At 43.5% G+C, this 14,446-nt stretch overlaps 1 protein-coding gene across 5 annotated transcripts in view; it reads right to left on the reverse strand.

Annotated features, from left to right (window-relative positions):
• Window positions 1–489: 489 nt before the first annotated feature.
• The window catches only part of UBR3 (ubiquitin protein ligase E3 component n-recognin 3), a 1,992,321-nt gene continuing 1,978,364 nt past the window's right edge, over window positions 490–14,446 (reverse strand). For all 5 annotated transcript variants that reach the window (XM_078681592.1, XM_078681591.1, XM_078681590.1 and 2 more), the window contains one exon: window positions 490–2,873. In XM_078681592.1, coding sequence (XP_078537718.1) covers window positions 2,756–2,873 — 118 coding nt within the window. In that variant the 3' untranslated portion in view covers window positions 490–2,755. The remainder of the gene's footprint in view (window positions 2,874–14,446) is intronic.

The raw sequence follows: 14,446 nt of genomic DNA on the forward strand, positions 1-14,446 counted from the left end.
TGCAATGCCCCTGGTTATGGGCCGGGACTCAAAATATTGAGCCTTCGGGTGTGAGGGTGGGTCATCCTGGCTGCAGTGCCCCTCATTCAGGAGTTGTTCCAGGCTCAAGTTCCACTGGTGGAATTTGGTTTACAAGCTGCAGAGTTTGAAAAGGAATACTAACAGCAGAGTATTTGGTTGGTAACACATGGCTGTAGCGCTCCGAGAGGTAAAGGATACAGACATTTGTTCTCGGATAGAGTTTCCAAATTGGGGCATTGGAGGAGAAGGTTACACAGTCTCCAGTTTTTTGGGGGTAATGAACAGACTGCCTTAACTCCAGCATAAGCATAAATGGGTTGCTGTGGATCACTTACTGCAACAAATTATGAGGCACAGACATTGAGTGATCAATTACACAAATCTTGAGAAAGTATTTCAGTGATGTTCTAGGTATCTGGAAGAAAAAATAATTTCATGGAAAGTGAATTAAAGTCCCAAAACGTTGAATTAGATTAGATTTTTATTAACATATTTTACAATGTTGATTATATTTCATTGTGTACTTTTCTGATGTATTATAAAGATTAATTTAGCTTCTACAGTAATGTACTGTACTTAAATGACCATTCACAAAAGATATCACACAGTAGATGTTTCAGCAATAGTATAATCCACACACACACACACACATTTTTTGCATGTACTTGTTAGTCTGTATATCCGGATTTATAAAAAATCAAGTTCAAAGTTCAAAATCATTTGGGGTCTGGAAAGAGAATGTGTGCGTGTATCACAGAGGAAGGGCAATGAAATAAACGATGGAAAAGTATGAGAAAAAAGGACAGAAAAAGAAAATCAGAATTAGTGTTCAGCAGCATGCATCAATGAATTCAAGTACAATTCCCACGCAAGTGTTTTTCTGAACTGCTACCTGACGTCTTAGTCAGTCACAGAAAACTGTAAAATATCCAGCTCTTGAAGTTAAGGCTAATAATTTCACTTCACATCCATGTGCACACATAAAACATTCCAATTTTAATAATACACTTTGATCAAATGCTTGATACACTATCTCTTTTCATTGATGCATTAGACTTCTAGACCAATTCAGCCATTCAAGTTCATGAGCCCTGTAATAACGTTATTCTGTAGTTGTAGATTATTTTGTTCATTCACCATATTTACAACAAAATGGCCTGGCATCCATGAGCATTGTAAAAACAAAATTAAGATAAACTTTAAACTATATTCAAATAAATTAGTACTTTTGCAGAATACTTAAGAGTCTGATTTGTGAATACGTTTAACTTCACATTTTACAGCAGTTTAATGAAATAAAACAATGTCATTTTTAGCATATTTGGAGTAGGTTTAAAAACGTTTCAGGACATTTTAAAATAAATACGAATATCAATTGTGTTTGCCTTTACCAGTTTTGCAGGCAACCTCCCTTTTTATGTTTTCCTCTACGCAATGTTTTTAGTGCGGTACGCACAAAAGGGCACACAAATATAATAGGTCTAATGGATAAACAAGTGCATTTCTGTCTGCGACCCGTGGCGTTTACTCTTTTCCACTGACGTTTTACTAAAGAAAAAAAAAAAGATAGGAACTCTTTAATACAGCATAATAAAATATAATGTACTGAATAATTTTGTTAGAAAACATTTGCAGCATGATATGTAGCTGTAAATGTCCCAGTCTAAAGACTGCATGGAGTTAACACAATGAAAAGATTTCAGATCTCTTAGGAATTCTTAATCTGAGAAGGAGGATGCACTGACCATGTCAACAGGGTCACCTCTGCTGAGCTCTTTTCCATTTCAAGAAATAAAGCCCTATGAGCAGTGATGACACTGCACAAGCACAATAGAGATGAACCCCTTGAGCTGCACGAAGGAACCAAAAGTATGATTCATTTTAAATAGAACATGTACCTTTATAATTCAATCGTTCTAAAACTCACATCTGGAGGTTCATGAGAAGCAGGCATCCAAGACTGTAATTAGGGTCTGCATCTCACACAATCTGTAAGTAAAGTGAAATACATGTATGCTTCTGTTTATTTACTCACTAGTTGTGGCCAGATCCACTTCTAGAGGATAGAACTTGGCAAGAGCCACCAAATCCTGCATTATGATAGGAGCAGCATACTACATTATTTTACAGCCAGTTCGCCTATTGAGAATATCCGAAATTCCTGAGAACCAAATAGGTGTGCAGCAAAGCCTAAACGCTTTTGGTAGACACCTCAATAAGAGAAACATATATGTATATTTTGTAAAGATCTATTTTAGACATCTGTTACTATACAGTATATCACATAAGCAACCATTTGTTTTACAATGATTCTATAAGTACACATAAATACATAGTAACAATCCTATATGAACACAAAGAAGGCCGAAGCAAACATACACAATGATGCTGGTAAATGTCACTAAAGTTGTTAAATTCATCTCAATACTCCGCTTGCTTTCACACCTGGTGAAACAGGACAAACTGATGTCTCACTGTTGTGCTTTATTTTTAATGCTGAGTCCTCCTTTTTTCCAAATAATGAAGCTTTCACACCAGTAACACACTCTTTTACATAGGAGTATCATTATTACTATCTTAATAGCACCTAGCTACAGGATGGTCATCTAATTTCAAGGATTTCTTCTTCTCTAGTTAGTCTTCCAAAGGAACAGATCATTTCTGCCCTTTCCTTATGGCTGAAGTTGCATACGGAGTTACGTCAGTGACACATGGTGACCGTACAGCAGATGAATTACAATCCATTGTAATGAAGTCCCCATCTTTTATTGATGTGATCAAACGTGTGCGTCACCCATTGTTGCTCCAGAACATTGTACCTCTCCTTGCAGATATAAAGAGGCTTACCGCGCCTAAATGGGAAGGAACAAACATAGCATTAAAAAATAATAGCGTTGTTATAGAAAACTTTATTTCGTTTATACGTGACGTGCAGCTGGGTTATGACACTTTCCAATGCTGTCGTGTTGGATACAATTTAAATGAACTCTTCCAGATCTCTTTACAGATGTAACTTTTGAGAGGCTCATTTACTTTCTCAAACTAAAATAGCTGTAACACAATTTCATGAGGTGTTCTATTAGAATATTTCACATTCATGTTCTGTATCGATTTTCCCTTCTGCAAGGTCCTTACCAGAGTGAGCGGTTTCAATAAGTAAATTGATTTATCCAGCAGAAACCTGCAAAGCACGTATGACCATTGAGCACTTGGCAGACTGAGCCATGGATTCAACCGCTTCTTGTACCTCCTTGCAGATTAGAAACTTGTAGAACCAAAGAAATGAACAACCATTCAATTACAATCCTCCTCATAACAAGTCATTGGAGGGAAGCACATTTAGGGAAACACTGCAAAGACTGAGTGATTGCAGAATACACAAACCAAAATCACATGTGTTCTGGTAGTGATTGAAGCATGACAATCTTAATGTGAGTTACGAATTTATGGAACTTCAGGTAAATCAGTAAAATGTTTTGATACTTGACGGTAAAAAAAAACACGTACTAAAGTTGGCTAAGCGGACTGCTTTTAGAGACATTTGAGCGCACTCCTGAGAAGGAATTAATTGACACCGTTTCAAAGGGAAGAGTGTGTGACATTCACGCAAGAAGCTTTTAAACTTTAAAAAGTGTAACCCGTGGTAGAATAGTTCAGTTTTTTAAACTTGCAGTTGCCTTCACATATTATCCACTATCTCTACTTCTCTTTTAAAATATTTTTTGCATATGATGAATTTCTTTATGCACTTAAATCTAAGTTCATTTCGTTGATTAATTTTGAAATAATTGTCTTAAAAGATGTTTAATTAAAACAACTTCTTACTTGAAAATAAATGTGGTTATGGTTTGGTACGGTATATATTCCAATAGGCAAGGCAGAGATACTGCTCTAATTAGCAAACACGTTATTCTCAATTATGGATCATCCATATCTTTCCAAATTCAACGGCTCGTGATGTTTTTCACATTCCACTCGTTCCATAACAAAACCTGATAAGGGAGTTTCCACCTGCATGGCTGTGAGAAAGATCCTTTGCATGACTTTGCATCTGAAGTTGGAATACTTCAGAAGAGCAGCTCTCCCTGTTTTGCCACGACCTATTTATAAGATATAAAAGATGAATGACCACAGTTCTGTTGTCCCTCCACTACCTAAATAGAATCTCTTTCATTCAGCTCTACGTTTAAGCAGGCAAATACGCTGGCTAGACAAATGGATCCATGAAGTGGAAAAACTGAAAATACTGCAGTTTTCTATTCTGCAAATTTCTCAGATGTTAGTAAGTTATCCCCTAGCACGGGTATCATGTTTTCAGATCACAGGCTATCACTACAACTTTTCCACCTTACAATGTGGTTCAGGGCATGTCCCGCCCTTCAATGATATTACAGGTTAGGAGCAGGGAAATATGAAGTATAATTTCAAATAAAAAACAGCCAATACCCACTTCTCCGAGAAATTGATGAGCACCTAGGCTGTTCTGACAATAAGACAGTTTCTCAGCCCAGATAAAAAAAAATATTTTGTCTCTTATGGAATAACTTTATATAACTAGGTAAAATGATAATGCAGGCTATAAGAAAATGTCTACCATCGGCAATAATATTTCTGGTGGATATTATATTTTCCTGCATATTCTTCACCTTATGAGTGAGTCCCAAAGCAACACCCTTCGGGAGGTGGAAATGAGTAGTGCTAATAATTAAAGGAAATCATGGAACACAGCTCTAGCAAATTAGCAGTTTCTGCATGCTGTGAGACAGTAATGTTTGGCACAAGTATGTAAAGTTGACCACGTGGCTGCCCAGCATAAATCAACCAATAGGAAAGGGTTGCCAAGGCGCTGGGGGGACATGCAGCAATGCCCGTTGGAGTCTCTTTCTTGGCCAAGGCACAGCAATTTTATTGCAAAGGTAAAGTCAACACGAAATGGTGGGCATGGTCACTGTTTTATGCATCATTGCTTTCGTAAAGCTCATAAATAGCTGACCATACAGTCTGTCCTGCTGCATGCAGTCAATTAAGTAATGCAGTGCATGTCTGGAGTCCAGCCTATGCAGTCATTCCTCCTCTTTGGAGGGGAGTGAAGAGAAAAAAGATGCAAGAGTGAGGAATGGCCCATGTGAAAGACCGGTACCATTTTTGGCAAGACAGGAGGGCAAGATTATTAGGGTTGAAAACCAGGAATGGTGGTAGGATTAAGAGGGCCTGCAGTTGATGGCCTGGAGCAGCAGCACTTGTGTTGAAAATCCGTAAAGCGGTTAAATCCCTCAGCTGTGAGTACCTATTTGCAGCCCTTAAGAAATTTGATCTTCGCCCCTACATTACCAAGCTGATCCAGCTTCTATATACACCCCCTACAGCTAGGATCCGCTGTGGAGGGTCCGTCTGTGGACCATTTTGAACGGATGTGGTACCCCACAGGGCTGCATTCTCTCGTCTCTCGTTTGCCATGATTATGGAACCCTTGGCCTCCATAGCATGGATGGAATGGGGTATCCCTTTATCGGACGTCTTCCATGCAGCCTCCATGTATGTAGACGATGTCCTGCTCTACCTGTGGGACACTGATTCTGATCTCACTGTCGTCGCCTTGCTACTGCAGAATTTAGCTAGGTAATGAGGCTGGCAGTCAGCTGCGACAAATCTTGCCTGTGCCCCCTAGTGCCTAGGACTGCGCCGAGGGCCATGAACCTGGGGGTGACAGAGTGTCTGGTCAGGTGGGAGCCGTCTTCATTCAGATATCTGGTGATTTGGGTCTAACATGCTACCCCAGACCTTCTCGAACACAATGTATTAGCAGCGTCACCTCTATTAGGTCACAGATCCCGTTCTGGACATCACTCCCATAGTCTGTAGAGGGCAGTGGTGATCTCGAAGATGATAATCTTCCCCCACCCACTGCATTACTTTGCAAACCTTCCAATCTCACTTCCTTGTTCATTGTTTCGGGACCTCATGTTATTTTGGGGGACCTATGTTGGTACAAACCACGCAGACAGGGGGCCTTGGCAAAACTCGAGCTCCCACCACAGCAGAGGGGCCTATGGGTTGCCGAAATTTAAATATTATTACCTGGCAGCCCAACTGCAATGGCTCTCCTACTGACTGGCATGCCGGATTTAGAAGACACTGGGATTATCAATTCCTCCCTCTCCCTTGAATGAAACCCTTCTTGACCTCCTGCACAGACAAGTACACCCCCTGGAGTTTACCCCTCCTCCCAAAGGTGGCTCTTGCATGCCTCACCAATCCCATTCCTCCATATGCTCCAACAATTCAGTTACTCGGATTCCCTACTCAGAGGGGCCTCCTCACCAGCAGCCGATGACAGAGGTGTGAGGATGCCGGCATCGTGTACATGGGCGATCTTTACTCGATGGGCACCTGATGGTGTTCGAAGCACTGACTGAACGGTATGCGCTTCCTGAGGGCCAGTTACTCCTCTATGGTTCCCTGAAAGGGGCAATGGAAGACACCGGGGCAAATCAAGGCTCTGAACCAGTCACACACCGTTTTTACAAACAATGGAGTCTAAGGGCACAGGTCGCAGGTTAATTACACAGCTCACTAAAGCCATGCTTGCACATCCATAGATATCACTCCAACCATTGAGGGAGGTCTGGCAGATGAAATTTGGCAGATTACTCCATAATAATGAATGGTAGAAGACGGAGGGTATCCTGCAACGCCTGCCTAAAACTCATCCAATACTACGTACTTCATCAGGCATACTTATCCCGAAAACAACTGGCACACATTTTTCCTGGTGGCTCCCACACTTGCACCAGATGTAACACCCAGGGAGCTAGCCGGAAACATCCTTTTGAATTGCCCACAGCTGCAAACATACTGGTCCACTATTCAGTCACAGCTGGAACGCCTCACAGGCATCTCAAACATCATGTGGGACGTGGGCAACGTGTTTCCTTGACCTGGCACTCATACTGGCCAAGAAACAATTACAGCTTGCAGGAAATCACCACCCTCAACCCCCGAACAATGGCTGGCTCTGTTCACCCAATGGGCAAAGGGCGAAGCAGTGGCATTACATAGTGAGGACGCCAGAGGACTGTGCTGATGCCCGTGGGCCCCAAGCCAATGGGCATCTCTAAACTGCTCGATCCACCATTGGAATCTTCCACAAACTCCACAGCCTTGCATTCTTAAGGCCTACCACACACTGCGAGTAACTAACACCCTTCCCTTAGACTAACCTCCTGCTCCTAAGGCCCATACATTTCTCTGACGTGGGAGACGTGTTTCAACCCCTTCCCCGTCCCCCTTCTCCTCATATCAGCCACCCACTCTGACTTTCCTGTCCTAGTTAGGGCATCAGACCCACTCACCATAGGACCACCCAGGGTAGTAGAAGCATTGGGCAATCATGACAACTCTGTATAAATACCGAAAATGTATGCACTACCAGATATGCCAATCTTTGTTGTATACTTGTTTAAAGATGGCCTTAAGTTCACCAACCCTACTGAAGTCATTGCAACTAAAAATACAGTTTTTAGAGTAGGAGTCAAACGGAGCAACTGTGCATCAGATTGAACAGTTATGCCATAAGAAATGGTAACTTAAGATTAAAATCCCGCTGAGCACTAATGTGGGAAGAAAGAAGTAAAATATACATGTAGGAAGCTAGGAACTATACCAACTGACCAAATTTCATTCCTGTCCTCATCTACACACTTGCTCTTTAGATACGAACTCCTTTTGGAGCTGCCCCAAATGTTCCTTTAATCTTGACACTTACAATAAACCTGTACTATCGCAGATGTTTACTTCGCAAATAAATCATGAATATACTCACTTAGCTCCTATAAACTCTTGCTCTCTTCCTAAACACTCATATGAAATACGGGATTTTCTAAAGGACCAACATTTAGACATACTATTTATTACAGAATCCTGGAGTGACCTATCTGCTGGACCGGATTTCGGCACCCATACCCCTGAGGGGTACTGAGTAATCAGACACGACAGAACTATAAAAAAGGAGCAGGACTGGCAATCATACACCGTGACAAATACTTAATCAGGACTGAGACAATTCCCTCCACAGTCTGTGAAGCTGTGACTTTCTCGATAACGCTTAGTCATTCACAGACCTTCATAGGAATCTTCCTCTATCATCCACGAGGCTCCAGAGCGGAATTTCTCTCTACCTTAGGCAGCTTACTAGAACCATGTGCGGTAGAATCTGACTTCACTATGCTAGGGGACTTCAATTTTCACTTGGGAGAACTTTGATGTTGATGACAATGACACCTCATCCCTCATTGCCGAACTAGAGGCGGTAGATTTTTTTTCAGTTGGTGACCAGCCCCACACTCTCAGCCAGCCATCCGCTGGACGGGCTCTTCACCAGCAATAAGCAAATCTCTTTGCATAACACCATGCCTCTAGTTTGGACTAACCATTGGGCTGTCCTTTTTGACCTTCAGATAAAAAAACCCAACCCTGTGCATATTAGCCCAATCTCACCTTCACAGTTTAAAGCATGGAGTTGCACTGACCACCATCTCCTTACCACACACCTGTCATCTACTAACTATGACTCTACATTAAACCCTACACTTTCGTCATCAAACTACTCCGAATGGCTGCACAATGCCTTTAACACTCTAGTGCCATTTAAAAATGCTTCTAAAAACAAAGCTGTTCCTTCGGCACCTTGGTTCTCTGAGTCACTTAGACTGGAAAAAAAGATGTAGAAACCTAGAGAGACGCTGGTGTAGAGACTATAATACCACTGAAAAAACATCTACAAGGAAGCTCTATCCAAGTACAAACAGCTTATTATCAGGGAGAAAAGAAAATACTACCTTAGTCAGATAGAATCCGCCCAAGATTCCACCAAGCAGCTGTTTCAGGTAGTCACAAAACTATTGGGAGCCACGACGAACTCTCCAATAGCTCCCACCCAGAATCTTTGCAATTCACTGGCCAGTTTCTTTTAAGCGAAGGTCAGCAATATATACGACAAATTCACTGCACTACCCAAAGCTGACCCTTTGAAGGATGTCCTCAGTAATGCAGAAAGCTCCCCTTCTTTTCCAAAATTCAATCAAGTCTCACCAAAACAAGCTCTGATTTAATCGCTACCATCAAATCAGGCTCCCCCACTGCCCCCTGCCCCCTTCAGTTCTAAAACTGATCCCGGAACATATAGCACCCAATCTTACAGATATCTGTAATGCCATGTTTTAAACAGGCATCTACCCCCTTATTTGGAAAAAGGCTATCATCAAGCCGCTGCTAAAGAAGCAACACCTTGATCCAGCAGAAACAAAAAACTATCGGCTTATCGCAAACCTTCCATTTCCAACAAAAATCTTTGAGAAATTAATGAGCTCACAGCTGGCCCAATGCATTGAAGATAACAACTTCTGGACAACATGCAATTCGGCTTCAGAAGAGGCCATGGTACAGAAACTGCCCTCAGACGAAATCAGGACAGTACTGGACCAAGGTGGTGCTGCTGTTCTGGTACTGTTAGACCTATCAGCAGGCTTCGACACGGTCGATCATGCTACACTGATCGACCGTGGCTAAACTATTGGCATTAAACATAAGGCTAAAGACCTACTGTCTTAATTTCTCTCTAACCGCATACAATTAGTAAGTCTTGGCGACTTTGAGTCCTCCTCATTTACCCTCCCGTGTGATGTGCCACAAGGTCATCCTTGAGTCCGACCTTATTTAATATCTACGTGTTGGACTTGGCTAGGGTGATCAAAACCCATGGGATGGGTGTGACATCTTACGCAGATGACACACAATTGGTGCTCGCAATCCATAACGACGGAGGAGCAATTGCAGCCAGCTTCTAAGACGGAATGTTGGCTATTAGTACTTGGATAGCCAACAACTGCCTAAAGTTGAACTCCGATAAAATGGAGGTATTGATTTTTGGTAAACCTTCCCCTGCATGGCCCCCTACTTGGTGGCCAGCCAATATGGGGCCTCCAGCCCCTTCCTGTTTCGAAAGTCAGGAATCTAGGCGTCTTATTCGACAACAAGTTATCCTTTTCATTTCATGCCATTGCAGTGGTCTCCTCTTCTTTCTATACCCTTAGGATGATTCAAAAACCTCTACCATTCATTCCACCCAGTGCCGATAAAACCCTTATTAGCAACCTGATAATGTCAAAAATAGACAATTGTAATGACCTCCTCCTCAATGCCCAGAAGGTGGTCATAAATAGATTACAGGTGTTGCAGAACTCCGCCGTCAGAATGCTAACCAGCACCCCTTTAAATATCAACCAATCTCAATTGAGATCCGAAAACTCCACTGGCTACCGATTAGTAGCCAAATTAAATTTAAAGCACTCTGCATCCCATTCAAAGCCATCCATAACACTGGACCTGAGTTTATTAAGAGGGCTCTGTGTGTCTACATGCCCAACAGACCCCTGCGATCAACAGGAGCCAACCTCCTCAACGTCCCTCAAACAAAAAAAGTGTCCTGGGGTGACAGAAGATTCACCGTGGCTGCAGCCAAGTTGTGGAACACACTTCCCCATCACACTAAATCTTGCCTCACCTCGCTTGCCTTCAGGAAACTAGTAAAGACTTGGCTTTTTAATCAATAACCATCTGCTTCTGGATTAGTCTTTCACAGAGTCCGCAGCGCCGAGACACCCAAGGTTATTTGTGTGCTCTACAAATCGCTTAAATAAAATAAATAAATAAACGTAAGGTATAGTGTGAACAGCATCCAGGGAGTCCCCAGAGGTATGACAGAGGCTAAATTAGGTAAGTACTAACATCTCTCTTTGTGGTAGTGTAGGCGAGCTGTTAGGCTTAACACAAGGCATTTATTGTATTATTTCACTCAAGGACTGGTTACACACACTCAGACAGAATCCAGACCAATTGGATAAGTATAAAAAGGTGTATTTGTATTTTATTTCGAGAACCAAACAGGACTTGGTACAGGTAGATAAAATATACTTTCAATTGTAAACCTTTACACAGAAGTACAATTGAGGATGGATCTGTAAGTGCTACAGGTCGGTATCACTTTAAAAAGTAGTTTGAATTACACAGTAATTACATTTAGGTTACTTTTTGATTACCTTCGGATTACATTCAGCACTGGGGGTGGTATGCCAAGATACCACACCCAAGGAGCTTACAATACACAGTAAGAAAGACTTTTTAGACTTTGCAGTTTAGTTATCTTTTCTCCATACAAACATACATCAGTTTAACAGAGAACATTTTAGGCCCAACATTTCATAACATGGGTTACTATGGGAGAAATAATGTTAGTGGTTTCTTAGTGAAGTACACAACTTACAAATGGGAGTTTTTAGAGTTAGGAAAGGGTTACCCAAGGTCTAGATGGGCACTCGAGTTGCACCACCAGCGGCACTGGCGTCAAAGGGTGCAGAGTGCAGGAGCCCAATATTACCCAATGGGGCTAAGAGGGCCTTTGGTTAGGGACTGCATACAAGGAGACCACACAGGTGTGGGAGCAAAGCTCCTGAGGTTAAGGTTAACACTGCAGGGGCCTGCAATCCACAAAGGAGCTGCACCACCAGCGGCACTGGGGCGGCAGTGTGCAGGGTGCAAAGTAGACGTCGGGGGCCCTGTGCTTTTCAATGGAGATCTTCGGTTCAGCAACGATGCTGGTGGCTCGGGCAGGAAGGCTTCTTGAAGGCGACCTGTGGTTGGAGGGGTATGTTGGATTCTTAGGGGATGCCTGGACACCGTCTGTTGGGCCATCCAATGCCGTGGGGGTTTGGGTGCAAGGTGTCTTCTGGCTTCAGGTTTTCTTACCAGCTTCGGTCGCGGTTGGGAGGACCCTTCAGGTTGAGGCTGTAGGAGTCGTCTTAAGGAAGGTCAAATGGCCAGATCCCGGGTCCGGATCCGAGCCTGGGGCGACCTCCTAAGGTGTTCAGCCACAAACTCAGGCTGTGGGTGTAGGGTGCAGAATTGCGGAGTCACCGGAATCTGGTCTTGGAGTCTTTGTTGAGCAAATCCAGTGCTCACGGGAGACATAGTCTGTAAGGCGAGTGCAGGACAGGTCCTCCGGGCACTGGGTAACTGTTGGATGTTGGAAATGCCGGGTTCTTCACTGTAGGCGGACAGGCCTGTTGGGCTGGGGCCAAAGCAGTAGTTGTCCTCTTCTTCCTGGGTCAGCACGACTCTTCCTTCCTTTCTTGAATCTGAGGAGGCAAGGCTTAGGGTGCACCCTAAATACTAGATTTATGGGTGTTAAAAGAGGTGTGCAGGTCGGGACCAATGTGTTCCTTCCTTGGCGTGGGTACACGCCCAATTATGCAACCCTCCAGTGGGAGGGGGCTTGTGCCTCTCTCTCTCAATTTACTGAGTCCCCTCATCTTCAAGATAGAAGGGACTGAGATGAGTGCTTCACATAGCCTCTCCAACCTGAGGGGTGGGGTTGGCAAAGGTGGGCATACCTCTCATCCTGGCTTGGTTTTGCCGTCGATACTCCTGTCCAAAGTGGGGGGCAGAACCGGGAGGGGCCAGTTGCTGGGGGCAGCAAAAGGCAGGGACAGCTTCCACTTCATGGACCCAACCCATCCTGGAGGAGGCATGACACCTCTGCCCAGGATAGGATTTGTTTCTGGACCCAGAGAGTGGAGGCTCTCTATCCAGGGGTCCAGAAACCTGTCCGGTGGTGGCCAATGGATCCATGAAGTATGGGTTTAATGTGCTGAGAAGTTTGCTACCGAACTTCTCAGGTTTCAGTAAAGCCATCATGGAGTTCGTAATCACCAACTCCCAGACCATATACTCTTTATAGTTTTTCTATACTTACAAAGTCTAAGAATAGACTTAGACACTGTAGGAGTATGTTTATGATTATGTTTATGTTTATTTATTTGTAAAGCGCTCGAATGCTGAAGCGTCTTGGCACTGGAGTGTGAGAGCAAGATAGGAAAGGTGGCCAAAGCCTACGTGGCAGTGAAAAGCCAGGTTTTCAGATGTTTTCTGAATAGTTGGAGATTTGATTGGCGTCTCAGGGACAGAGGCAATTTAATCCACAGCTTCGCCGCACAGTGTATTATGGCTCGGCCCCCCCATCTAGCTTGTCTAAATTTTGCCGTTTTTATGAGGCCTTGAGTGGCTGATCTCAGCGCTCGTGAGGGAACATATGATGTAAAACGTTTTTGGAGATCAGCTGCACTCTCACCATTTATTGCTTTGTGTACCAGTGTCAAAGATTTGAATTCCATGCGCTGTTTAATGTGCAGCCAGTGGAGTGATCTAATTCCAGCTGAGGTTGGTTGTCCCCTGCGCAGCCCCAGAAGAAGTCTGGCTGCCACATTTTGTAGGGATTGCAGTTTTTGTAATTGATATTTATCAATTCCCAAAAACAACGCATTAGAATAATCAAGCTTTGACAATAAAAGCGCTACTATCACTGTTTTTGAAGCTCTTGGGGTATGAATGGGAAGATTTTTCTTAGGGTTTTCAAAAGGAAATAGCCTGAAGAAATGAGATTGTTCACCTGCGCGCCGAAGTTTAATTTATTTTAAAAAATGACCCCCAAATTTCTGACTTTTTCGACCGGATGGGGGCCCTCTCCCGCCTCTGCTGGCCACCAAGTCTGATTCCAGAGGGGTTGGCCCCGCCCGAACTCCATCACCTCAGTTTTTTCTGTGTTGATCTTCAGGTAGTTCTGGCCCATCCATGTCATAATGTCCGTAAGACAGGCATGAAACCTAGTTGCTGTGTTCTTTGGCTGATTTCTGATGGAGATGATAAGTTGGGAGTCATTGGCGTATGAGACTAGCCCGAAGCCGTGTCTCCTTACTAGATCGGCCAGGGGAGTGACATATAGATTAAACAAGATTGGCAATAACGCCGATCTCTATGGTACTCCACAGGGGAGATGGAAATTCTCTAACTGCATGCCATCCCAGACCAGCTTTTGCTCCCTTGCCTCCAAAAAGGAGGATGATAGGGCGGTCCCTTCGACCCCTATATCCCTCAGCCGCTGCACCGAGACGGTGTGGTTTACGGTGTCAAACGCGGCTGATAGGTCAAGGAGTACGAGGACCGCCCTTCCCCCTTCATCCACCGCCCTGCGGATCCCTTCAGCTGCAAGAATTAGTGCCGACTCGGTGGAGTGGCGCGCACGAAATCCATGCTGTGAAGTATCCAGCAGGTAATTTGCATCAAGGTAGTCGGTCAACCCTCTGCACAGTTGTTTTTGTAGCACTTTTGCAGTGATTGGTAAGCTGGCTATAGGTCGATAGTTTTTAGGTTCCTTGGGATCTAAATTTGGTTTCTTTAGTAAAGGCATAATAGCCCCCATTTTCCAAATGGTAGGGTAACTGCCCGTGGCTATGATTTGATTCAAAATGATGGCCAGATTTTCATGGATTTTATGTGCCATTTGATGCATAATCGAAGGAGGACAGGGGTCAGT

The sequence above is a fragment of the Lissotriton helveticus genome, chromosome 3_1, assembly GCF_964261635.1.
Source record: "Lissotriton helveticus chromosome 3_1, aLisHel1.1, whole genome shotgun sequence".
NCBI classification, from domain to species: Eukaryota; Metazoa; Chordata; class Amphibia; order Caudata; family Salamandridae; genus Lissotriton; species Lissotriton helveticus.